The sequence below is a fragment of the Dermacentor albipictus genome, chromosome 1 (genome assembly GCF_038994185.2).
Source record: "Dermacentor albipictus isolate Rhodes 1998 colony chromosome 1, USDA_Dalb.pri_finalv2, whole genome shotgun sequence".
Lineage (NCBI taxonomy): Eukaryota > Metazoa > Arthropoda > Arachnida > Ixodida > Ixodidae > Dermacentor > Dermacentor albipictus.
The window spans coordinates 328,080,936-328,108,084 of record NC_091821.1 but is presented as its reverse complement, the minus strand read 5'-3'; the positions used below and the strand labels follow the sequence as shown (position 1 = coordinate 328,108,084).

Below are 27,149 nucleotides of genomic sequence, written 5' to 3'. Positions count from 1 at the left end.
CACACTAAAGGCCACAGCCATCTAGCTAGAGCACTAGAAATTACCTTCGCTGAACCGTACCAACAGTCGTCTGACTGCATGTGGAGCTGAACAATTCCTTTCTCGAGCACATACTCGAGAAAGGAATTGGATGCAACAACTTTACACTTTTATTCATCTACTTCGTGTATGTCACCGTCCTTATACACACACGTACGTGACTTTGCCTTCGTGTTACAGTAACATGCATTGCGGCCTTCACAAATAACAGGAAAACCGAGCGTGGTCAAGACAGCTTGCTCCCGGTTACGACTATAGTATGTGCTTGGGAACGAACATGGGTACAAGCGGCGGTTGAGAACCACGTAACACAAAAGCGCACATAATCAAACCGCACCAGATTCCAAGACAGCTGTCATTGAGCTAGATATAAGGGCAGCCTGTTTTGACAATTCGACGTTTTTCCACGAAGAAACGGGCATCTTCATGACGTAGTTCTTGCAACGCGCAATTATTTTAGTTACCAGCGCCCAACAAACGACGACCCCTGACAGGGGCGCGCGTGAAACGGATGCATTGTATGGGCGATATACCGGACGACAGAAGAGCAAAGTCTGTCGCATGCAAATGGGCTCCCACGTGCAGGTCACGGCGAGAAATGACCCTAATGTGAGCGAAGTGGCCTGAACAGAATAAGAGGAAGCTGCCTTCGAGCTGTAAACAACTTGCCGTGAAGGAGCTGGGCCCTGAGAGGTGGGGAAACGTCGCGAAAGAAGCCGCAAGTAGCGTCGCACATTAATATACACGTGCTTAAATTCTTGATTACGCACGAGAAAAACGCAAGAGGTCCAGACGCCGGAGGGGGTAGAGGTGATGGGGAGGGAAGAGAGGGAGGACACGTCCTTGCTTCGCGAACCAGCTGGCGCCTCTCGACGGGACACAGCTCCGAATAAACGCTCAATCACTTTGTTCTGAATCGCGGAGGAATTAAACAGCAATATACGTCTGCTAAAAGGACGCCATGCCAGATTCGTGTAGCGAAAACGAAGAAAGAAGAATAGTGATGGCTTATTTTGTTGCTTGTTTACTCGGTAAGCCTCATTTGAATGGCGATTGCACCATAGTAATTACACTGGCGAACATGTTTTTTTGCATCTTTTTTTTCTTTCCGAGCGACATTCTAGGTCATTATTTTTGCTAGCAAGGAACAAATAGTTGAGATGGTTGGCCGCCCAATCCTCCTTCGTCTGTCTTGATCACGCGTTGCTCAGACAAAGCGGGGCTAACTAGGGGAGAACCACTTCTCAAGTGGGTGAAAAGGTGGCAAGGTGTTTCAAAAATTGCCGTAAACAAGGAGAATATATCCCCCAGCTGTGACATCTGACTGAAAAAGCCACTGTATTTAAATAGAGGTTTACTCTGAACTCACATATAAATTCTAACTATCGATACTAAGCGTGAAAGATGGTGAAACAACTTGTCGGCCTAATTGAATAAACCCACCCCTGTCGAAGAGCAGTGACGGTGATAGTATTCCTACTGGTTTAATATTTCCGACCTGCACGTAAGCAAGTGTTACTTCCGAAGTCACTTAATATGAAATTATCATACTTGTTGGTCCATGCACTCTTCCATTTTTTTCCATTTATAGCAGTTAGGACAATACGCTTTTGAAGCAGCCTGCGAGTAAATTGCTTGAAGGCTTGAGTTAAAAGGGTCAAGATATGGTCGTCTAAATAAGTTTATTATTACAATTGAGAGAAGAGGAGCCAATATGGTTACACAAAAAAAAACAAATAGAAAAGAAAGCAATTGCACTGGGTTCTCAGTGTATAGTCAGTGTACATTTTAAGCTAAAATTTGAATTTCAGATCGCTGGCTCTGAGCACATCCCACCGATAACGACCGCCATTTTGCATGGCTTGTGATGTTAAGAAGTGCGAGGCCACCACCGTGTCGTCTGCTTCGAAAGATTCGGAAATCACGTGCATCCCGTCACTGACTCTTCTCGCTCCACTCGCGCTTGCCGAAGAGACTCTGTCACCTAACGGCACAGCGAGGGTGCCGCCTACAAGTGGCATCGCGTTTTCATTATTACCTCAATAGGTGATGTCTAAGACATGTTGGCTAGCTCATGTTTTGGGGTACCGTATCCATGTAGCATCACCTTCGAGATCCGCGTATGTTGCCCGGAGCGGTCGCTCTTTCTGACACTGCTTTTAAAACCCAACAGCTTTCTTTGGCTCTTTCGATCGTTATTGTGGTAGGTCAGCGGTATGAGGGTGATCGGACTTGCGGCAAGGCCGAGTGGCGGGTGGAGGGGAGTGGACGGTGAGGGGGACAACCATGATGCGTGAGGTGTCGGGTAACCAAGGGCGGGCACGGATGCTCATTTTCTCATTCGTTCGTCCGTTCACTCGTTCTTCGTTCACTCTTTCGTTCATTCCTTCGTTCGTTCTTTCGTTCAGCCTATTCGCTTGCGTTAACAATCATCATCGATGCGTTCGGCATAATTTTTCTTTCACTCGGCAATGAGAACAGCCCAAACAAGAGGACGCCTGCAAAAGATATCTCGGGCTTATCGCGAGATATGCGCACGACAACCGTAAGTGTTACCAGACTGCTGTACGGTTCAACTGCAATGAAATAAAGATACAAACTTCGCCAGCTGGGTTCGTATGGGCTTTATTTATTTCTTTATTTTGGCACACTGTCCATTCACCTGTGGTATTATTTTATAGGTTTGTATACAATACAAACGATATACAATCACAAGCAATGCAATGCATGCGTTACACAAGCAAATAAAGATGAAAAGGAAACCCGCAAAAATGTAAGGGCATCGAAAAAAGAATTTTTTCCACATTGGTAGGAGCATGATGAATATACGTTTCTCAATTTGCTCCCCAATTTCCTGGTATGGGCTGCTTTACATTAAATTGGTCAAGCGTCTTCTAATCCCTGATTGCTTGAGCGGAAGGAATGAAAAACTGAACGTATTGTTATCACATTCATACTCTTTTAAAATTGAGTTGTGCTTCTGGTGAACCTTCCTCTATTCTTTTCATATAAGCCAGAATTAACATGTAATGCATTATTTAACATTAAAAATTTGGTTACTGAATGATAGCATCCTCACTAATAAACAATAGAAAGGTCCTGGACCCACGTCCAGATGAAGAAATTAAATGGGCTGCTTCGATCATTAAGTCTTTGTTAATGATCTAAGGATCAGAAAGATCCTTTCTGCGGGTAGAGCGGCAAGATGGTGAGAAGGTAATCGGGCAACGTGCCGAATATGTGCCCTGAGAGCATCGGTTGCCAAGTACGTTGATATTGGATGATCTCGAGCTATGACAATCGTTGCCGCTGTAGACGCACACCTCCGAATACCGAGACACGTCCTTAGGGCTTGAGCTTGTAGTCCCTGGAGTACACGCAGGTTTGTTTTGGAGGTCTTCCCAAGCACAGGAAAGCTGTATCTTGCGAAACCGAGGAACAAGGCGTTATAAAGCTGCAACATTGACCGCACCGAAATGCCCCACGACTTTCCGCCGAGAAATTTGAGGAGATGTATTACTGTCAATAATCTCTTGTTCAGGTATGAAACATGCGGGCTCCATGATAGGTCGCGGTCAATAATTACCCCTAAAAAGTGGTGTTTCCGTGTATTTCCTACTGCTTGCCCATTGACCTTTACACTGTAACGCTTCATTTCCTTCCGAGTGAATGTAACAAGGCAGCATTTCTCTGAAGACAGCTCTAAGTTCTGTTTTCGCAAGTACAGAGATGTTAGCGTAGCTGCCTTTTGTAGCCGTGCTCGTACCTGCAGTCGTGTTACGGCAGACGCCGAAATGCAGATGTCGTCGGCATATATTGATACCTGAACTGTGTTGGGCAAGCATGGGACTAGGCCAACGAGCACTAGGTTGAATAGCGTCGGGCTCAACACCAATCTGACCAAAGCTTTGCTGATGTTATGCAGCGTGCATATTTGCGTATCGATAAGAAACAAGTGTTCCTATAACTGCCGTGGTTGGTTAGTTGGTTGGCTGGTTAGGCTGTGGTGCTGGGCGGCTAAGCATGATGTCGCGGGGTCGATTACCGGCCACGGTGGCCGCATTTCGATGGGCGCGAAATGCGGAAACACCCGTGTACTTAGATTTAGGTGCGCGTTAAAGAACCCCTGGTGGTCCAAATTGTTCCTGAGTCCCCCACTACGGCGTGCTTCATAATCAAATCGTGGTTTTGGCACATAAAGCCTCATATATTTTTAAACCTCGCAATAGTATACGGACAGAAGGGCTAACTTCTGATTATACTTATACTTAACCATTTTACTTTGAGTCTGAAAAGACTCGCTGAGAAATTTTAGTGGTCGCAGCTGTCCACCGAGATAATAGACGTGCAAATTGTGCGTCCAGTGGCGTATGCCATTTTAATCTCTGCCAGCCGCTTCAAACTTCCAGTCCAGTCAAAATATATCCAACCAAACGTTCAGGGGAACGCCACACCGCGGGCTGCGCGAGGGTATACAGCTGGTGCAGATTAATTCAAAGCGTTGCGAAACAGAGCACTCCCCCTCGATCGACGAATTTGAATGCACGATAACGTCTACCGCACTCGTTGGAGGAAACTCTAATGTTGGCGCCTCTGCGGACTGTTCTGCGAAGCCATTTGTAGGAACTACTCAGAAAGCAACACGGCAAACACACCGTACGCTCGCTTGGAAGTGTAATTATCGCCTCTAGTAGAATGCGAAACGGGGCTGCTTGGTCTGTGGTAGAGTTTGGAAACAGCGCGAACTGTAGGGTAAAAAATGGCTGTGTCTTAGCTAAGGTTAAGCCCAGGATGCGAAGCATACTAGCCTTTATTTTAACGCGACAGCATTAAGGAGGTCGTGTCGCAGAAAAGCTGGTGTCGTCGGCGTCGACTCAGGCGTGCGGCGCTTGCTCAGGCGCACATTTCGTTGTCGCGCCGAACGCTGCGTTGCTCGACGCTCACCGCGTCCGATGCGGGGCGCGTAGTCGCTGCGCCGTAGCAAAGCCACCTAGAAATAGTCTCTGTAGCACGCCACAACCTTCGCTTCTCATTCCAACGAACAGCTCTGTCTCCAGGAGGCATCTCACCTCGTGAGTGTCCAGCAGAGGCAAGCGCAGCTGCTTATATACCGCCGCGACGCCGCGAGCGACGGCGCGAGTTGGAGCCCCGTTTCTCCTCTGTCGTGACGTCACGGTGTCACGTGGTCTGCCTTGAAGGCGACGCCGCGAGCGACGGCGCGAGTTGGAGCCCTGTTTCTCCTCTGTCCTGACGTCACGGTGTCACGTGGTATTGAAGGCGACACCGCCGCGCCTGAGGAGCTGGGTTGAGCTCTAGTAATATGCTTCGCATAAAAATAGCTAGTTGGTACAGATTCATAGATAAATATTGCGCGAAATAAAACCAGGACAAGAAAGTCTCCTGCTTGTAAACGTCAGAAATACATTTGGAACCCAGCCATCTGTGTAGTATCCGTGTTTCTTTCGCCGCTCCGCTGTTGGACATGTTAGCGCAGCACTTGTAGAGCACCTGCGGCTATGCTCTGTACCTTCGCGTGAAACTAGTAAAACTAGAGCCAGGCAAACTTGTTCAGGATCCATCATCGAGTTTCTGTCTTTCACTATCGACAATAAGGAATCGCGATTGAAACACCAGGCGGCCATTTGCGTTGGAAAAAAACAAACTATTTCATGTCAGTCAATGGAGCGATTGGCATCTTTCAGCTTTGGTGAAAGCTATCCGCAAACGGTCGCTCATTGGCTGTGAGCACGACGCAGCGTGTTAATTTAACGGCCACGGCGGTCGCATCGCGATGGTGAGGCAACGCGGAAAAAAATCAGACGTGTATCGAGACTTTCCGCGGACGTTCAACAAACTGGAATCCTCACCACCTCTGATGACTTAGACCCAGGTGTGTAGTTCCGGGACTTCAAACCTCATCAGTGACCACGTTAAGACTCAAAGAGCTTGCGTTAACACAGTGACGCATCAGCCATACCAATCTAGATAAGTTTCGCCGCAATGCTGCTGATTCATCAAATTAGCAGCATTGGCATACACACACGCAAAAAAAAACATGTTAACTTTCTTATCCTGCTCTCAGTGAGTATCACTCTGCCCACGACGACGCCCGACGCAATTGCAGGAATGTTTATGTTCTTTGAAACGATCACAATACAAGCATATAAGTAAGTGATTAGTGAAAGGTAATGCTTGAAGTGTCGCAAAGGTTCAGTGGTGCATAGCAAAGAACCGATTCGGATAACAAAAAAAAAACCTTTATTCGTTATGAAAATGATAGCATTGTTCATCTCTGCGGATGACTACGTTCCAATTTCGATGCATCTCTTGGAGCAGCAGTGCGATTTTTCGGAGAACAGCAACCTTAAGCCGGCTGATAACGTCCGTGCGAAAACAACTAAACGTTGTTATTGCTCATGGAAGCATACATTAAGCTTTCTAGTTGTCGTGGTCCGCGCTCCGGCTGCGAATAACTAAGCCATTAAGCAGTTTTCTTCTGAAAAGAGTTCTTGATCGAGAGCATGCCCCAGAGAATTAAGACCCGCGATAGAGAACCGCCACAATCAAGAGAGAGAAAAAAAAACTGCTTCAAAGTTTCTTTCCAGCTATAGTAAAGGAGGAAAATGCCATTTAGAAATCCATTAGCACTTGATACACGCATATTTGATACTCATTTATTTCGGTGCCTTAAGAAAATTGAGGATGGAATAAACTGCACATGCGTCTGACAGTTACGTTGTTTCGCGATATTTGCGCTGTGTTAAACGACGCCCCGCTTTGACTTGACCAGTCGTTAGCTAACGCCCACAGCAGCTCGCTTTAGCAGTGATTTCTTCAGCAGTAATCGCATACGGCTTACTAAAAGAACAAGAAAAGAAAGCATAGAAGTTTTCATGAATGCTTTTCTAAACCCTGAAAATCAACCTTTCAACGAAAGGAGCGAAAATGATAATATTGAAAAGGATAATAAATTTATTGTGAAAGCACGTGGGTGGACAAGACAATATTAGCAGATAAGTGTAGTTGGGCGCCGTTTTTTATTTTGTTCAGCCAACCTTAAGCTCAGAGCGGCAGTAAGGACCAGTGAAAGAAACAGGAAACAACGCCAGTAAACAGGAAGTATTGAACCGGGAACACTAACCAGTGCCATCGTTAGAAGGTTCTTCCTCGCAGCCATGTTGACCTCATTTAAAAAAAAAAAAACTTATAGAAAGGAGAGGTGAGGAAGCGCTGTTTCAGGGCTGACTCTGACAACCCAGTAAATCGATCGTGTCACCTGGTCAGGTGACCTAGTCAGACGAAGTGATTCCTCTCTAGAACGCTGGTTTCAGTCTCTGAGTTTTCAAGCTTTTCTTTGGTGTTTGCGGAAGATGCCGTTCCTGTGACTATGGAAATGGACGTCGAATCACGGGGGCCTCCGCCCATACCTTCCACGTCGACTGCAGCCGCTCCAAGAAAACGCTCCGGCCCCCCAGCGACGCCGACAGTGAGGGCACGCTGGTATACCCTTCGGTCAGTGACGAAAGCTCGGATAAAGGTGACTTTGTGCCCGTGAGAAGGCGTAAAGCAAAGAGAAGACTACTTATGTGTTCTCCTTCAGTAAGTAAGGATACCATGATTACGCGAAAGCCACCGATTCACACTATTCTGTTTGTACCGGTGGACACTGCCGATAGTCTCAACCACATTAATAGTCAAGCCACGTCTGTGTCTCTTGAGGCCTTCGCCCCCGGACAAATCACCGATATGAGGATCGGTGGTCGCAAGAATGTTTTCGCTATTGACGTTACGCAAATTAGTAGGCTGGAAGTATTTAACAAAGTCAATGTGTTGGGGAAGATCAATGTACGCTCTTACATACCAGACGACAAGTGTTGGGAAAGTGACTTTCCAATTCTCATCAAGCCGGTGTCGGAAGGTCTTCTCATATTGAAAGCCCGCCGCCTTGGCAATTCGCGGTGTGTAAAACTTGTTTTCAAAGGAGGCATCCTTCCATCAAAAGTCTAAGTTGGTCATTTTCGACGTGCACTGCGGCCGTTTGTGCCAACACCCCTTCAGTGCCGGAACTGCTATAAGATGGGACACGTCAGCACAGATTTTAACAAATTTTGCCGTGTGCTCGAGATGCACAGAGTCACATAGTACAGACGCCTGCCTTGCAGAACATTGCAAGTGCAGCCTGCCAAGGCCCTCACGATGCGTCTTCAGAGGACTACCCAGACATGAAGAAGGAGCCGCAAGTGTTGAAGCAAATGATCAGAGACGGTTACACTCAAAGAGGGGCTGCTGCCAAGGTACTACGTCGACGCTCTCGTCGCCGGACACCTTCTAGGAAACCTGTTGCCGAAGCTAGGGATGCGCCTTTCCCACGGATGGTCCACCCACCAGCACGAGCACCCGGCGATTCCAGGAACAAGCGCCCTGAGAAGGACACAAGTATCATTGGTCCACCTGACGTGTGGTGAGCGCTGCCGTTGATAATCCTGCCAGCAGAGCCGCAGCATCACTTGCAAGGATACTTAGAAACGAATCTGTGGCAACCATCAAGATAAGGAGGTAATAGCCATGGCAAAAACCCTCACGAATACTCTTAGTGCTCCTGACTAGCATTCGCACTCCGGCTGCTCATAGTGCACTTCAAATATTGGGTGCTCTAAATCCAATGCTGTCAAGTCTGGAGAAGCACCATGGTTCTTCTTCTGTAGCCCTTCCACAAAGAAGTCAAAGAAACTTCGATTCTCCAGAAGCTTCGATTCTCCGATGCCCGATGCCTTAAACCCCGCATTTAGGATATTCGGCCATTTGTATTTAAGAATCAGTTTCTAATTATCGTCATTTGCAAACCACGCCTTGAAAATGCCATACAATTATTTAGTTACGAAGCTTTCCAGTCTGCTGCCTGCTACGGCAGCAATAATGCTATCGTTTATATCAAGTGCGAGCTTACCTATATTGAGCATCCAGTAATACCTGATGATAACAACCAATACGTGTGCCTGACAGTAAAACGCAATAACCTCCCTTTCAGGCTAGTAGATGTGTATATTTGACCTTCAAGCCGTTTTGACACGGCGCGATTAAGCGCTTTAAGATCAGCGACATCTAGGCCGTGGATTATCACAGGCGATTTCAACGCTCATCACGCACTATGGGGAAGCCAGAAGGTGGATCGTCGGGGAAGACGAATTTTCCCCTTTGGGTCAGATCATGAACTGTTTTGTGTAAACCACGGCAGTCCTACGTTTTTACGGGGATTCACATATAGCAGCTGTTTCGACCGGACGTTTGTGTCAAGCTGCGTAAGTAATGAGGTACAGTGGTTTGCGGACAAATGACCCATGGACGTGACCTTATTGGTCACTTCCATGGGTTCTTTGTCCACAGAAAGCTTATAGAAGAACCCACCTATGTGTAAGAATATATGTATGTAAGAATCCACGTACATAAAATCAAGGGCTTAGACCGTTTCTTCACACATCGACTCGTCGAAGTACAGGTCACTCACAGAGAAGCGATGTCAGGAAAGTGAAGAACGTTCTCTTGAAAACGTAGAAGACATAATCAAAGCTCCTACTCAAAACGCTGCTCTAATTTTACACCTTTATCACCGGTTTGCGAATACGAAGTGGAATTGGAGCTGCTCCGAACAATCCGTTGTCGTGCCGAACGTCGGTATAGACGCAGGAAATCCATCCACGATTTGAGGGAGGCGAGACGGCTGCAGAAGACTCAGCGCCGAATCAATGTGTTCCGGTCTCTAAGATTGGAATCTTTATGCAAGTCGCTCTATCCACACAAGCCTCTATCTCAAATATGGAGAATTGTCCGCGGCCTACGAATATTGCCACAGCAACACCGCCCCTTCAGGTGTCTTGCTCTCCACCAAGGTCATCGCGAAATTGAAGTAGCAGTAGACTTTTGCGCGAGGCTTACCGGTAAGGGGTTCGCGTTCACCGCGAGTAATCTAGGAAACGCACTGATGCCACGAGATTCCCGGATAGACAATCTGTTCTCTGTAGAGGAGCTTCAAGCAGATTTGGGAGCATGTAGGCGTTCTGTACCACCTAGCGCGCCTTGACAGTAGACCATTGTCGCTCGACACGATTTTCACATGCCGCCAACAGAAGATATCGCAGGTGAAAGCGACAAAGGGACTACTTCGGTTTTTGAAAGAGACGGGATTGGACAAGCGGCTGTGAGAGTGACGTCGCGTACCATGCCAGAATGATGGACTCCAACGGACGATGTGTGTGTGCTGTGATATGTGCTCTCTCTCCTTCTCCCCCTTCCCCATCTTTAATCTCCCCCATCCCTCTCCCATGTGTAGGGTAGCAAACCGGTTAAGCCATACTGGTTAACCTCCCTACCTTTCCTTCTCCACTTCTTCCTTCCTTCCTTCCTGGACCTGATGGTGTCACCTACATAGCCCTGTGTAACTTCGGTCAAACAGCTAGGCGTGTTCTTCTAACCGTATACAACAACTCGTGGTGCAACGGATTGGATCCTCCTTTGTGAAAGTCCAGCCGCTTCGTTCCTCTTCTCAAATCTGGCAAATCTCTTCTGTACCTGACTTCCTATTGCCCCATCGCACAAGCCAGCTGTTTTGGAAAGGTAATGGAGAGGATAGTACTGACTCGCCTGGAGTGGTACTGGGAACATAGCGAGATATACCCTGATGCTATCACCGGCTTGCGGCGTGGACGCTCCTCTGTAGATAATGTGATTGACCTTGTCTCGTCTGTACAGCAACAAGAAAACCTAAAGAGATTATCTGCGGCGATGTTCTTGGACGTGAAATACGCATACGAAAATGTATCGTATGAAGCTATTCTTGACGCCATGGGGAACATTGGACTGGGGGCCGTGTCTACCAATGGATTTACAGTTATGTGAAGGGCAGAACCTTCTTTGTACAGACAGAAGATGGTACAACATCGCACCACTGGAGCTGTCGCGGTGTGCCTCAAGGTGTAGTTCTGAGCCCCACTCTCTTTAACCCTGCGCTAATCGGCCTCGTTGATGTACTTCCACGGTCCGTGCATCCATCAATGTACGCAGATGACATCTGCCTCTGGGAATCAGGGGTGACTCGTGTACCCGTACGTGCCAGGCTTCAGAGAGCGGCTATACTGCCGTCATGCTACATTCAAGAGTGGGAACTACAGCTGGCACTTGAGAAGTGCTCCCTGGTTGCATTCACGCGAAAGGCGAGAGACCCATACGTCATTAAAATCAATGGACAGGCTATTAGTTATAAGGAGAGAAACATCGCTTTCCTGGAGTAATAATAGATCGCGTCCTGTCCTGGAGCCCTCATTTTGCTTACATAAAAAGGAAACTCACCATGGTCACGCATGTGTTGAGATTTCTTATGCGAAAATCGTGGGGCGCATCTGTACGAGTGATGCTTCAACTTTATACTGTACTTTTCCTTAGGTTCATGCGCTCAGAATTATCTTCTTGCGTCAGTAGTGATGGTGGTAGCGAGTCACTATTATGCTACACAACTGAAGCTAAAGCGCTATTTTAACCTATAGTCAACAATTAAGGGTGAATCACGCCTGAAAGAAAATAGGCGAGGAAATAGCTAACGGAAGAAACACTCATTACACAAATGTGAACCTGTGCTAGGCAGTAGCCGAAGAACAAAAGTACATGTCCTACTTGTGATTTGCGAACCGAACGTGCAGAATGTTATACGCATTTCTGGCTATGAGGCATTCATGTCCTCTACCTGTGGTGATGTAAGCAAGGTAATTGTATATATTAGATGTGATCTGACATACGTGTTGCACCCAGTCCCGCCGCACGACGACAACCAGTACATTTGTTTAATTGTGAAAACGAACAAGTTTACGTTCACACTCGTTGCTGTTTACCTTGCTCCTTCACGCGGATTCGACTCTAAACGACTGCACGGCGTGCTATCAGCGACACCCCACCCTACGATTCTCACCGGAGATTTTAATGCTCACCATCCGCTTTGGGGGAGCTTGAAGATGGACTCCAGGGGAAGGAGACTAGCATCCTTTGCCACACAGCACGACCTTCACTGCCTCAGTGATGGTAGCCCAACATATTCACGCGGGCTTACATACAGCAGCTGCCTTGACTTGACCCTGGTTTCTCGGCGTCTTGCAAGAAACGTGCAATGGTTTCCAGACATCGAATCCCGTGGAAGCGACCACATTCCGACGTACCTGAAGATCAAGGGACTATTTAAATGCCCCTCCACGACACTCCGGAGAATTGACTGGTCGGCGTTTCGGTCGCACATGGAGGAAGTATGCCAGCAAGGGAACCATTCAAGTCTGGAAAACGAAATTCAAAAAGCCATGCAAGATACTACGCGTGCTTTTCAGCCTTTCCCGAAATACGAAGAATTTGAAGCCGAATTGCAGCGACTACGAGCAGTTCGCCGGCGGGCTGAAAGAAGATACAGGAGAACCAAATCCATCCATGATCTGAGAGAGGCAAGGCGGATGCAAAAGAAGATTCAACGCCGCATTGATGCACTTCAATCTCAAAGATGGAAACGTTTCTGCGAGTCGTTGGATCCACGTCAGCGATTATCTCAGATATGGAGAACTGTGCGTGGACTTCGTGTATCACCGCAACAGCGTGTTCCTTTTAAGTCCCTCGCTTTGCAACAAGGTCGCAGCGAAATAGACGTTGCCGAAGAATTTTGCTCAAGACTTGCCAGCTCGCAGCCTCAACGCGCCCTTACACCATGTGCCACTCCTGTGCCACGGGACTCCCGCATGGATGTAATGTTTTCGGTGGAGGAGCTTGAAGCGGCACTAGCGACTTGCAGGCGCTCTTCGTCACCTGGGCCGGACGGCGTTACCTATGTGGCGCTCGCCAATCTTGGGCAGAATGCACGCCTCATGCTGCTAAACCTTTACAACGAGTCTTGGCGCGACGGTTTGGTTCCACGTGAATGGAAATGCAGCCGCTTGGTTCCACTTCTCAAACCTGGTAAATCACCGTTAAACTTGTCATCGTACCGCCCCATCGCTCTGGCCAGCTGCATAGGGAAAATAATGGAACGAATGATTTTGACGCGCCTGGAATGGTACCTGGAAAGTTACAACGTGTACCCAGATGCTATGGCTGGCTTCCGGCGTGGGCGCTCATCCATAGATAATGTCATCGATTTGGTCGCGTATGTTCAACATCAAAAACGGATGAAACGACTCACTGCGGCATTATTCCTTGACATAAAAGGCGCCTATGACAATGTAGCACATTATGCCATTATAGAGGCTCTGATTAAAGCAGGAATCGGTGGCCGCACTTTTCAGTGGCTGTGCAGTTATTTGACTGACAGGCATTTCTTCGTGATGACCGAGGAAGGCGCCACGACTCAACACCAAACGTTCTGTGGAGTACCGCAAGGCGGAGTGTTGAGCCCGACGCTATTCAACCTAGTGCTCGTTGGCCTAGTCAGATGCTTGCCCAACACAGTTCAAGTGTCAATGTATGCCGACGACATCTGCATTTGGGCGTCTGCTGTAACACGACTGCAGGTACGAGCACGGCTACAAAAGGCAGCTACCTTAACATCACTGTACTTGCGAAAACAGAACTTAGAGCTGTCTTCAGAGAAATGCTGCCTTGTTACTTTCACTCGGAAGGCAATGAAGCGTTATTCTGTAAGTGTCAACGGACAAGCAGTTGCAAATGCACGTAAACACCGCTTTTTAGGGGTAATTATCGACCGCGACCTATCATGGAGCCCGCACGTTTCATACCTAAAGAAGAGGTTGGTGACAATAATACATCTCCTCAAGTTTCTCGGCGGAAAGTCATGGGGCACATCGGTGCGATCAATGCTGCAGCTTTATAACGCCTTGTTCCTCGGCTTCGCAAGATACAGCCTCCCTGTGCTTGGAAACACCTGCAAAACAAACCTGCGTGTACTCCAGGGACTACAAGCTCAAGCCCTAAGGACGTGTCTCGGCCTTCCGAGGTGTGCGTCTACAGCGGCAACGATTGTCATAGCTCGAGATCACCCAATAACAACGTACTTGGTAACCGACGCTCTCAGAGCGCATATTCGCCACGTTGCCCGACTACCTTCTCACCACCTTGCCGCTCTACCCGCCGAAAGGCCACACGCAGCTATCAGTCGTATGATTGTTGCCAATCGCACCTCATTGCCAATGAACTACATGCCTGCAGCAAGACCATCCACACCTTTATGGTGCCTGCACAGACCTGAAGTACGCCTGACCATCCCAGGAATCACTAAAAAGGCTAACATGCCGTCGTTTGCCCTGAAGCAGGCCACATTACAACTTATACACGAGGTGCACAGCGGCCGCGTACACGTTTACATCGATGGCTCAGTCACATCTGCAAGTTCAGCTGCTGCTGTGGTGATACCAACAAGATGCATCGAAATACAGCTAAAAACGTCGCATGTATCATCAACGACAGCTGCTGAACTGGTAGCCTTGCGTGCGGCTCTCCATTTCATTCAGGAGGAACCACCGCATGCATGGTCAGTCTTCTGTGATTCCAAGGCAGCCCTACAGAGTGTACTCTCAGCACTGCGTCATGGATCACATGAACAGCTCGTCGCAGAGATCAGAGAAGTACACCATCGCATAGTTGACGAAGGACACGACATCATATATCAGTGGTTGCCTAGTCACTGTGGCATACACGGCAATGATCGAGCAGACGCAGCTGCCCGATCTGCCCATGACGGCGTCAGGTGCGTTGCCATTCCTCTTTCGAGAGCCGACGCAGCGAAAAAACTTGCCGTACTGGCAAACGACCTGACATTAGCTCAGCGGAATTCATCCGATTTCACAAGTGCACGACTTCATACCCTGGACCCTACTTTACAACTCCGTATTCCGCCCGAACTTCCACGACGCGACTGTACCCTTCTAGTTCGTCTGTGGCTTGGAGTAGCATTTTCAAATGCGTACTCCTTTCTTATCGGAATGTCCGACAACCCACTTTGTGACTTCTGCGGGTGCAATGAAACAATCGCGCACCTTCTTTGTGAGTGCTCTCGTTTCAACCCGCAAAGAGCAGTCCTCTCAGCCACCCTAGACAAACTGGACAAGCGCCCACTGTCAGAAAACAAGATCCTTGGACACTGGCCTACGCGAACATCAGCGCGATCGGCTATGAAGGCGCTGCTGCGGTATTTAAAAGACACTGGACTTTCTGACAGATTGTGATTTCACTGTGTGACTCAGGATTGTACGGTGCACTGCATCACAGTAGGAACGCCTTTGCGGGCTGCGTGACAGGGCCCACAGAAACAGTTTGTGTGTACGTGCGTGTGTGTGTAGTTTCCTTTTTTTTTAATCCTTCTCCTTCTCACCTATCGCTTCCCCTTTCCCCTCCCCCAGTACAGGGTAGCCAACCGGAGATAATCTCTGGTTAACCTCCCTGTCTTTCCTTTGCCTTTCTCTCTCTCTCTCTCTCTACATGTCCTACAGTCGGTTCAAGCTCAATTCCTGAGAATATGCCTTGTCTTTCGGAGATGTGCATCGTCAGCAGCCACTGTGATCATCGCGCCTGATCACCCAATCACAACACATAGTCCCGTCGATGCCTTAAGAATGCATATCAGGCATTTCGCCCGCAGTTAGCCCGACCTCGCCTCACACCTTGCTTCTAGGCCACACTCTGCACTCAGCGATATTATTGTTTCGCATTAAGCAGTGCTTCCCTGGAACTTCACAGCTGCAGCATAGCCACCATTGCCGTTGTGGTGCCTACATCCCCTCTAAGAACTTCTAACCATTCCTGTAATCCAAAAGAAAAGTCAGTCGTCATTTTTAGATCTACAGGAAGCCACGCTACTGCTCCTGCATGAGAAACACAGCGGTCGCCTTCACATTTACATGGATTGTTCAATTTCTTGTGCAAGCTCAGCAGGATCAGTGGTTATTCCTGCAAAGTCCGTCACCATAAAATTCAAGACATCGCAGTTTACAACATCGACAGCTGCAGAACTCGTCGGCAGCCGTGCTGCTCTAGAGTTCGTAATTGAAGAACCGTTACCCGCATGATCAATCTTCTCCGACTCCAAGGCCACTCTCCAGTGCATTACATCGCCATTTCGTCATGGACCGAATGAGCAATTAGTCACTGACATAAGACTTCTCCACCACCACACGATAGAGAAAAAAATACAACATAGCATATCAGCGGATACCGGGCCATTGACGTATCCATGGAAATGACCGTGCAGATGAGGCCTCCCGGTCTGCTCATGATGGTCCCCACTGTGTGGCCATACCGTTACCGGGAAGTACTAGAGTACTGTTAGTACTGGAAGTAGAAGTAAGTGGAAGTGGAAGTACTGTTACCGGGAGTACCTAGAGCTGAACAGACGCTTCTCTGCCGCTTGTGGCGTGGCTTTGCCTTCACGAATGCGTATTAATTTAGGATAGGATGGTAAACAGCCCTACATGCGATAACTGTAGCTGCGAGGAAACAATCGCCCATATTCTTTGTGAGTGTCCGCGCTTAAGTGCGCCCAGGAAAGAATTTTCAAGAGTGCTAGATAGTCTTTGTCGGACTAAAAGATCCTGGGACACTGGCCGAGACCGTCCTCAGAACAGAAGGCTTTGAAAGCGTTGTTGCACTTCTTGCGGAGGACTGGTCTTAGAGACAGACATTAAGCAGTGCCGTATTCTACTTTCCTTTTTATTTTTGTTGTTCCTTTTTTGTAATATCTCTTTTCTATTATATTTTATTCTCCTTACCCCCTTTCCCCAGCACACTCTAACCAGCCGGTCTGAGAACTGGCTAACCTCCCTGTCTTTCTGTATGTTTATCCTCTCCCTCCTAGTCAGGAGGCCCAGCCGCTCACCTGTTCTTTTGTGTGCGTTCAAATTCACGACTATCGCCGTACGTGACCTTTCCGTGTACCTGCCATCAGGCAGTCGAATCTGGCTGGCCAGGCAATATCTCGCTGCCTACCTAAGCAGTCGTGCGCAGCTCCTTGGAACAAATCCTTTTCACGGACAGAATTCCATAATCCTGCAGAAAAAAGAAAAAAATAAATCGCGAAGGAGAAAACAACGCTGTCAGCGAATTCCGAGTAGAAAACAAGCGCGTTTTCGAAATTGTGCTTCGGCACGCCCTAACAATATCAAAAGCCAGGACGCCTCGCTGCCCACACGGCCACAGATTTCCCGATCCCTCGAATTGTCGGAATAACCGTCCCGTATCGCCCTACCGTGCGCAAGACAGCGTGCGTCAGAGTGGTCATTTGAAATACGATAGAAATGCGTATCTTCTATACGGACGTTGTTTGCGTCGGCTTTTGAATATCGGAGCTCGTCCGAATTGTCACACGTTTCTTGTTGCAAGTGATGCCCGTGCGCTTAGCTGTCGGCAGTTGCACGCCGTTATTGCCCGGAAAAACAGTCGTTTAGCCGCTCAAAATTGTCTTCTTGCGTCAGTAGTGATGGTGGTAGCGAGTCACTATTATGCTGCGCAATGGAAACTAACGTGCTATTTTAACCTGAAGTCAACAATTAAGGGTGAATCGTGACTGGAAGAAAAAAAGGCGAGGAAATAGTTGACGGAAGAAACACTCATTACGCGAAATGTGAACTTTACTCCTTAAAAGAACTCCAGGTGGTCAAATGTAATCCGGACTCTCCCACTACGGCGCGACTCATAATCAAATCGTGGTATGGGCAGGTGAAACAACATATTTTTGCTTTGTGCGTTACACCTAGGCTTAAAGCGACCGCTGGCGCAGTAAGGCGCGAGCAGTGTATTAAGTATTTCTTTAAGTTGTGAAGGATGCAATATTTTTATTCTTCCAGCGTCGAGACATGTTCGGATGACATTTTTATATTGTTATAAAGAATATTCATCGTCACTGTGTTTATACGGAATGATGACCGGTTATAGACGGAAATTACCGAGAATGCACACAAGCCGCCACGGTATCCGAACATCGTAATGAAACTGCACTGTATGTCTTATTGTTTAAGGCGCGCATAGAACGCGCGTTAAAGTGGTTGAACTGATTTACCGGCCTGTCAGGCTCTATATAATGTGTCGACACGGATACGGGAGCACCTATATACTATTTGAAAGCCGCAAAGCGAGCGCTTAGATCAAGCTTCTATATGGTCAATGTGTAAGCAACGTGCCCCATTGCACCACAGGTGTCAATGTAAGGGGAAATACGTGGAGCAGCTTGCGTTCGAGCGAGCGATTTCCGTAGTGCACTGTTCAAACTCAGGCTATACGCTTGTGCTGTCACGAATATCGCCTCTTTGATTACTGCAATTTTTATTCGTTTATTCATCGCCCTTGTGCAATAATAAGGGCACAGCAATAATGCAACAAGGTTGCCTGTTGTGAATTCTAGGCATCCAGGTGCTGTGACAACTGCGTTAGGCCCTATAATCACGTCACAGCGTCGCCCATTCATATAGTCTAACTGCTGCTGAGAAACTAGCTATATTATTACATATTGCAGCAAATGTTCCGGATGAACGGTAATATTGCTAACATGTCGACAGGCGTGTCATATTCTATAACGCATCTCGGAAAATAGGAGTCTCTTTATTTGATTGTCGGCTAGACTGAAAATATTATGTCTGATTAGCAAGCAGGCTAGGTGAATGTTTTCACTGGCCCGCTCCAGAAAGGTTGCAGATAAATCATCATCAGCAGCAGGATCATCATCAAAACTTAGAACTCCCCGCAGCTCTTGAGCTCAAGAATAGAGGTACTACAGCGACCTCTCTAAATAAGCCAATGATAACTCTGGTTACCCACTCAGATGCTTCGAATTTTCTGGCGAATAATTTCCCGCCTCCCATGGTCTAAAAGTTGTATAGTGAAGATTGAGTTGAAAAAAATTCGCAACGTTTTCTTTTTCAAATTAGGAAGGAACAGCACCAACTAAGACGATCACAAGTGGGGAGAATGACACAGGACAAGCGCCAACTTCATCTATCTTTATTCACCGAAAAATCAGCAAATATAAGGAAAATCACAGACATGCGCACAATGACCGTAATGCATCATCTGCCAAACCATTCTAGATAGGACATTTCACTTTTGAAGAGGGTCACGGTAGTCTTAGTCTTCTTGGTGCTGTTCCTTCCTAATTCAAGTATGCACCATCTAGCCCAAATGAATGTTGTCCTGAACTATGATTCTTTTTCAGAGTTGTCTATGTCAGCTTGTAATAGAACTGTTAGTACTTATGTCGGCAGGAAGTGCCTTCCTATAGAAGAGAATCGCGAAATGCAGCAGTCACTGAATGTGCCTTCAAGCACGGAATGTATTGAGGTTCAGTAACCCTGTAGCACTTGGTTATTTCATGGTGTTAATCAAAAATCAATAAGAGGGCCAACAGATGGAGTATCACACTGTGGTATAGGAGTTACATAAACAGCGATGCACTGCATCAGAAACGTTTCGAGAGGTGGACCTATTTTTGTCGCCTTCAAAAAAGTTGGGACCTACTGAAACGTCAGCCAGCCTTTCTAAGGAGCTTTATCTCAGTTTATGTAACATCCAGATGCTAGGAATTTCAGACCTCACAGAACATACCGGAAGACTGACAGCGTTCTGCATTATAAGCAAGTAATGTAATATATCAGGCGAAAAGTCCTAGACCATCGAATGCAGTGAGAACCTTGAAGTCTTCGGTACAAAAAAAAAAAAAGAAGAAACAAAACTCCGGATAGAAGAAGGTGATAATGTACTGAAGCAGCACTTTCGCAACGGCTGCGTGCACGATAAATTCGTATCAGATTTCAAGAATAAAAAAACATACCCGCAAAGGCAAACGCCTCAAAAACAGGCAATGCCCCCACATTTAGACACAATTATAGAAGCTTTGAATACGATTACTAATGCTGAATGTTTAATTTATGTATCCCCTCAAAATGCTCATCATGCAAAGACAAAGCAAACCGAAGTGTATCTCGCTGGTGGACTCCAAACTATCCATATCAATTACGACTGCGTAAGCACTGCCGCCATTCGCCAAACACGAGTAAAGCACCACTTGCTTCAGTAAGGAAATAAGGAAAACAAAGTTAAGCGTGACGACGTACACATTTCCCCGTTTATGGATTATTTACAGACACGATTTGTACGGGTGCCTTGTGCATTCACCAATTGTCTTACAAAGCCGAAGTAACAAAAGCGTTGTTTCTATTTAAACATAAGCAGCGCTTCGTTCCGGGGCTCACCTACTTCAGCACGTAGTGTTCCCACTTGTACGTCTGAAAACAGTATTGACGAGATTCACTCACAAATGGTAGACTGCAAATGAAACTATGGAAGCTATGACGGACATGGCACACACGCAAGACAACAAGAAAAATAAAGAAAGAACAGGGCCCGTATTCGCAGAAATATCTTACGCGACAATTCTTCGTAAAAAAAAATTACAGCCAATCCTGATGCTGTACATAACATTAGCGAGGATGACCAGCTAATGAGAAAGTTCAGCTGCGAACGAAAATCTTTGTGAATTTGGTCCCAGAAGAAGCTCCAGACATATCCTGCGCAAAACCGTGTCGTGATTTATGATATTTGGACCAGAGTCCCAACTTTTCCCTGCATGTTAAAATGAACCGTTAATGTCGGAATATCGAGCTCACCTTTGTCGTTGAGATCAACTGTAGGAAAACACAGAGCCTCGCTGTAGAAACACCAGAAACTTAGAAATTTTCCGCAAAATCTATATTTACATACATATTGGTTGGTCCAGGTTATTCACACATAAACAGATTGGTTCAGGCCTTGCGAGCGGAAGGCTCGCTTTGCTTAATTACAACGTACTACAATGGTCGGCGAAAAACTGAAGTGGACCTGCTGATATCGGCTGAACAACACAAAGAGAGAAGAAGACTTCCCGCAAGATTCAGTCACTCACCGTCCTCGTCGACGGCCGCTAGTGTAAGCACCATAAATGTCAGCACAGCAAGGGAACTGAGAGTGGCCCAGAGGCCCACTGTGTGAGCGGCGCCGTGGGTAGACCGTGTCCCGCCCGCCGTAGGGTTCGTGAACAACGTCAGCGGAGACATCGTGGTAGCAGGTGCAGGCGCAGGAGCGGTACCCCCCGAGTGTCTAGAGCCCCCCCATGGGACTATCCCGGTTGTCGACGGCAGGCCAGTCGCCACTGATGCGCGAACCAAAGCACGTCACATAATCCGGAGCAGTTTTCCGATACACTCGCGGCTTTTGTCGTGGATGCAGCTAATCCCGTTGGAGGCGGCGATGAGACACAGTTAATCCATTTGTCACAGTCTTGCGAGTAATCCGCTGACGTCAGCGCCGGGGGCAACTACTTTAATACCCTGGGCATGACGTAAGGGCCTTGACCATGCAAAGGAAGTAATAGGATGACAGGAAATCAAGAAGAGTCTCCACTAAGAATGGCGCACTCTGCTCGTGAATATGATCCTCACTACTCCTATTATTTGCCGCACGTACGTTCACCGTTAATTTGCGCGAAGCGCGCGCGCAAACTTTTTTTTTTGTCCCGGTGGCACCTCGGCGACGGAATCTGGACGCTCTCAGCGCTGAGCACAGCCGCGTTCGCCCTAACCCGGGGTCCCGACTGAGGGCCTGCTCCTGGCGCCGCGAGAGAGCGAGCTGGTCACGTGATGTGACTCCGCCTCCTCTCTCTGCCGCCTCTCCCCCGTCCTTTTTTTTCTTTTCTCTTGCCACTTTGTTTCTCTCGCGCGCGCTCTATGTTTCCGGTTCCGGCGGCGGCGCTTAGCCCTTCCGGATTGTGATAATAACAACATGACAGTGCTGATGAGAAAACGGAAACTCAATGGCCTGTTCATACGTTTCACTTCACAGGAGTGCGCTCTGCGGTGGCACAATATTACTTCTCTTGCCGTTAGACTAAGGAGATCAGAATGCACCGAGAAAGAACTCATTGGATTCATATTTGTTAATTACGAGGGTGCTTGTAAGATTAAGGACAATGTTTATGCCTTCAGATATACGGGTAAAGGAGATTTTTGATAAAATATTTAAATCTGAATTTCTTTTTCTTTTATCAAATGGTCTATCTACAATGCACTTTTTAAGCTGGTGCACTTTCACGAATTTTCTTATGTGCTTCTGAGTTGAAATGAGTTTCTTTTTTGATTTACAATTCGCCCTCACTTATAAACCTTACACACTTCCCCACGTGCACACATGTAGTTTTCTTTCTCTTTCTCTCTGACGGCTCTTTGTGTCTCGTTGTAACTCTTGACTCTATGTAATGTAATCAGGAGGCACGCCTCGTTGACTTACCTGTTTTTCATAATTCGATCTTCCGCGTTTGCCGTATGGCCACTGGACTAGTTAAAAGAAGTGCTTGCTCCATTATATACATATGCGTTTTCCCCGCATCAGCGCATGCAATATACTGATGAATGATCCAAACTTTAATTTTGCGAGGTACTATAATTTTACTTGACTGCTCTTTGCTGTTAACTACATTATGGTAGGGCGGCTAGACTGCCCGACTAGCTATCGGTAAGACGTCCAGGAGCTCTATCATTTTATATACGGCGTTCTTCGAAGCATTAGTTTGTTGATATTTATACCATGGTGGGCCATAGAAGAATGTATATTCCAAGCCACAGACATGTAAAAATGCCGCCTGACTGTTTCCGCAAGTCCAATTATGTTATTATTAATTATTGAAACGCCGTTGCTTTCTCAATAAGAACATGCAGGATTTATCAATGTAGTGTGGCACACTGTATGCGGGAAGAAGAACTGCGCCAGTAGACATGTGCCGCAGGAAGGGCAGTCTTTATCAGAACTTTCGAATCTAGTTCACACATGGCAAGATCTGTTGCTTGAGCCATTGGAAGGGTGTAAGTGGAATTCCTGGCGTGCCGAAGCTCCGACTCGGGAATGCTGTACCTCTCTGAGCCTTGGGCGCAGCAGAAGTTCTAGACAGGCCACAGTGCACAGCTTGATAACAGGTGCAGTCACGCTCGCAGTCGCTTTGAAACTTTTGACAAAGACTATAGATGAATTTAAAGTACTTACCAAATAGGTGGAGTGTCTTTCAGCGTTGTGTGCTCAGGATTGGCAGTTTCAGTGCATGCATACCGCACAGGCCGCCATTGGAATCAGAACCTGGCAACGTTTAACGCTAGAACGTTACCTAGTGAGGCGAGTCTAGCAGTGCTATTGGAGGAATTAGAGGGCAGTAAATGGGATATAATAGGACTCAGTGAAGTTAGGAGGACAAATGAAGCATGCACAGTGCTAAAAGGCGGGCACGTCCTGTGCTACCGGGGCTTAGCGGAGAGACGAGAACTAGAAGTCGGATTCCTGATTAATAAGAATATAGCTGGTAACATACAGGAATTCTATAGCATTAACGAGAGGGTAGCCGGTCTTGTTGTGAAACTTAATAAGAGGTACGAATTCAAGGTTGTATAGGTCTACGCCCCTACATCCAGTCATGATGGTCAGCAAGTCGAAAGCTTTATGAAGACGTGGTATCGGCAATGGGTAAAGTCAAAACAAAATACTCTATGCTAATGGGCGACTTCAATGCCAAGGTAGGCAAGAAGCAGGCTGGAGACAAGTCAACGGGCGAATATGACATAGGCTCTAGGAATACCAGGGGAGAGTTATTAGTACACTTTGCAGAACAGAATAATATGCGGACAATGAATACCTCCTTCCGCAAGAGGGATAGCCGAAAGTGTACGTGGAGGAGCTCGAATGACGCGACTAGAAATGAAAGAGACTTTATACTCTACGCTAATTATGACATCATACAAGACGTGGACGTGCTCGGCAAGGTGCGCTGCAGTGACCATAGAGAGAGATAGAAAATAATGCGGAGAAAGGCAGGGAGGTTAACCAGAGGTAGTTCCGGTTGGCTACCCTGCGCAGGGGGAAAAGTTAAGGGGGATTAAAAGAGAAACAGAGTGGAAGGGGGAGACAGGAAGAAAGGGAGACAAGCCCGAACAAAGCCCGTACACTACAGAGTGGTAGGGGGCGGCATTCTTAGAGACTGTCGTGAAGCCCCGTAGACAGCAAGAACCTCAATAGCGCGAGTAAGGCCTTCTACGCGGATGTTCTTTCGGAGCATTGGCCTAAAGCTTTTAGTTCTGAAAGTGGACGACTGTCCAACTGGTCCAGTACTCTGCACATCAGTTGTCTCTCAGCACTGTATCGCGGGAAGACACAGATAATGTGTGCGAGCGTCTCGTCGATGTTACATGTGTCGCACGTGGGGCTGTTGGCCATTTCTATGAGGAAAGCATATGAGTTTGTAAAGGCAACGCCTAGCCACAGTCGGTAGAGCGTAGTCTGTTCACGCCGTGGTAATCCAGTCGGGAGGTGCATCCGTATGTCCGGAGACAACGAACGCAACCGACACATGGTGAAAACATTTGAGTCCCACAGGGGCAAAGTACACTCACGGGACACCAATCGCAGCTCAGCCGCAGCGTCTGTTCGCGAAAGCGGAATGAAGACTCGTTGACCACTTTCATGTGCAGATCGGGCGGCTTCGTCGGCGTGGTCATTCCCGCTGATGTTACAATGTCCTGGAAGCCACTGAAACATTACGTTGTGTCCCTTGTCATAGCTTTGATGATATATGTGCCGAATTTCTGAGGCCAGTTCTGCATTAGGTCCGTGGCGCATTGGGCTTCGTATGCACTGAAGGGCTGCCTTGGAATCACTAAAGACTGTCCATTGTTGCGGTGGTTTCTGCTTAATGAAATCAAGTGCAGCACGGAGCGCCGCGAGTTCTGCACCCGTCGATGTGGTCACACATGAAGTTCTTAATTTGATTTCTTCAGATTGTGCCGGGATGATGACTGCAGCAGCAGGGCTGTTGAGATTTACTGAACCACCTGTGTATACATGTTGCCAGAATCTGTGCACGTGGTGAATGTGCTCCAAAGTTGCTTGTTTCAAAGCTTGCAATCATACCATACCATTGCTTACCATAGGGTGGTAAGAACTCGCATTAGCCTAGACTTGAGGAGGCAATGGAAGAAACTGGTACAAAGAAGCCGATCAATGAGTTAGCGCTAAGAGGGAAAATAGAGGAATTCCGGATCAAGCTACAGAACAGCTATTCGGCTTTAACTCAAGAAGAGGACCTTAGTGTTGAAACAATGAACGACAGTCTTATGGGCATCATTAAGGAGTGTGCAATAGAAGTCGGTGGTAACTCCGTTACACAGGATACCAGTAAGCTATCGCAGGAGACAAAAGATCTGATCAAGAAACGCCAATGTATGAAAGCCTCTAGCCCTACAGCTAGAATAGAACTGGCAGAACTTTCGAAGTTAATCAACAAGTGTAAGACAGCTGACATAAGGAAGTATAATATGGATAGAATTGAACGTGCTCTCAAGAACGGAGGAACCCTAAAAGCAGTGAAGAAGAAACTAGGAATAGGCAAGAATCAGATGTATGCGTTAAGAGACAAAACCGGCAATATCATTACTAATATGGATGAGATCGTTCAAGTGGCTGAGGAGTTCTATAGAGATTTATACAGTACCAGTGGCACCCACGACGATAATGGAAGAGAAAATAGTCCAGAGGAACTCGAAATCGCACAAGTAACGCCGGAAGAAGTGAAGAAAGCCTTGGGAGCTATGCAAAGGGGGAAGGCAGCTGGGGAGGATCAGGTAACAGCAGATTTGTTGAAGGACGGTGGGCAGCTTATAATATTTGGGGTTTTACGTGCCAAAACCACTTTCTGATTATGAGGCACGCCGTAGTGGAGGACTTCGGAAATTTTGACCACCTGGGGTTCTTTAACGTGCACCTAAATCTAAGCACACGGGTGTTTTCGCATTTCGCCCCCATCGAAATGCGGCCGCCGCGGCCGGGATTCGATCCCGCGGCCTCGTGCTCAGCAGCCCAACACCATAGCCACTGAGCAACCACGGCGGGTGGTGGGCAGCTTGTTCTAGAAAAACTGGCCACCCTGTATACGCAATGCCTCATGACCTCGAGCGTACCGGAATCTTGGAAGAACGCTAACATAATCCTAATCCATAAGAAAGGGGACGCTAAAGACTTGAAAAATTATAGCCCGATCAGCTTACTGTCCGTTGCCTACAAAGTATTTACTAAGGTAATCGCAAATAGAAACAGGGACCCCTTAGACTTCTGTCAACCAAAGGACCAGGCAGGATTCCGTAAAGACAACTCAACAATAGACCATATTCGCACTATCAATCAGGTGATAGAGAAATGTGTGGAATATAACAAATCCTTATATATAGCTTTCATTGATTACGAGAAAGCGTTTGATTCAGTCGAAACCTCAGCAGTCATGGAGGCATTATGGAATCAGGGTGTAGATGAGCCGAATGTAAAAATACTGAAAGATATTTTTAGCGGCTTCACAGCCACCGTAGCTCTCCAAAAAGAAAGCAACTAAATCCCAATAAAGAAAGGCGTCAGGCAGGGAGATACGATCTATCCAATGCTATTCACAGCGTGTTTACAGGAGATATTCAGATACCTGGATTGGGAAGAATTGGGGATAAGAGTTAATGGCGAGTACCTTAGTAACTTGTGATTCGCTGATGATATTGCCTTGCTTAGTAACTCAGGGGACCAATTGCAATGCATGCTCACTGACCTGGAGACGCTAAGCAGAAGGGTGGGTCTAAAACTTTATCTGCAGAAAACTAAAGTAATGTTTAACAGTCTCGGAAGAGAACAGCAGTTTTCGATTCGTAGCGAGGCACTGGAAGTGGTAAGGGAATACATCTACTTAGGGCAGGTAGTGACCGCGGATCCAGATCACGAGACTGAAATAATCAGAAGAATAAGAATGGGCTGGGTGCGTTTAGCAGGCATTCTCAGATCATGAACAGCAGGTTGCCATTATTCCTCAAGAGAAAAATGTATAACAGCTGTGTCTTACCAGTACTCACGTACGGGGCAGAAACCTGGAGGCTTACGGAAAGGGTTCTACTTAAATTGAGGATGACGCAACCAGCTATGGAAAAAATAATGATGGGTGTAACGTTAAGGGATAAGAAAAGAGAAGATTGGGCGAGGGATCAAACGCATGTAAATGACACCTTAGTTGAAATCAAGAAAAAGAAATGGGCATGGGCAGGACACGTAAT

The 27,149-nt window shown here is 47.1% G+C and overlaps 2 protein-coding genes across 2 annotated transcripts in view; one reads left to right on the top strand and one right to left on the bottom strand.

Annotated features, from left to right (window-relative positions):
• Nucleotides 1-21,604, bottom strand: part of LOC135909284 (zwei Ig domain protein zig-8-like) — a 266,552-nt gene extending 244,948 nt beyond the window's left edge. The window contains exon 1 of the mRNA XM_065441214.1: nt 20,939-21,604. Within this exon, the coding sequence (XP_065297286.1) occupies nt 20,939-21,089 (151 nt within the window). The 5' untranslated portion in view covers nt 21,090-21,604. The remainder of the gene's footprint in view (nt 1-20,938) is intronic.
• The window catches only part of LOC135909271 (acetylcholinesterase-1-like), a 651,651-nt gene that overhangs the window by 381,819 nt on the left and 242,683 nt on the right, over nt 1-27,149 (top strand). The window lies entirely within an intron of this gene.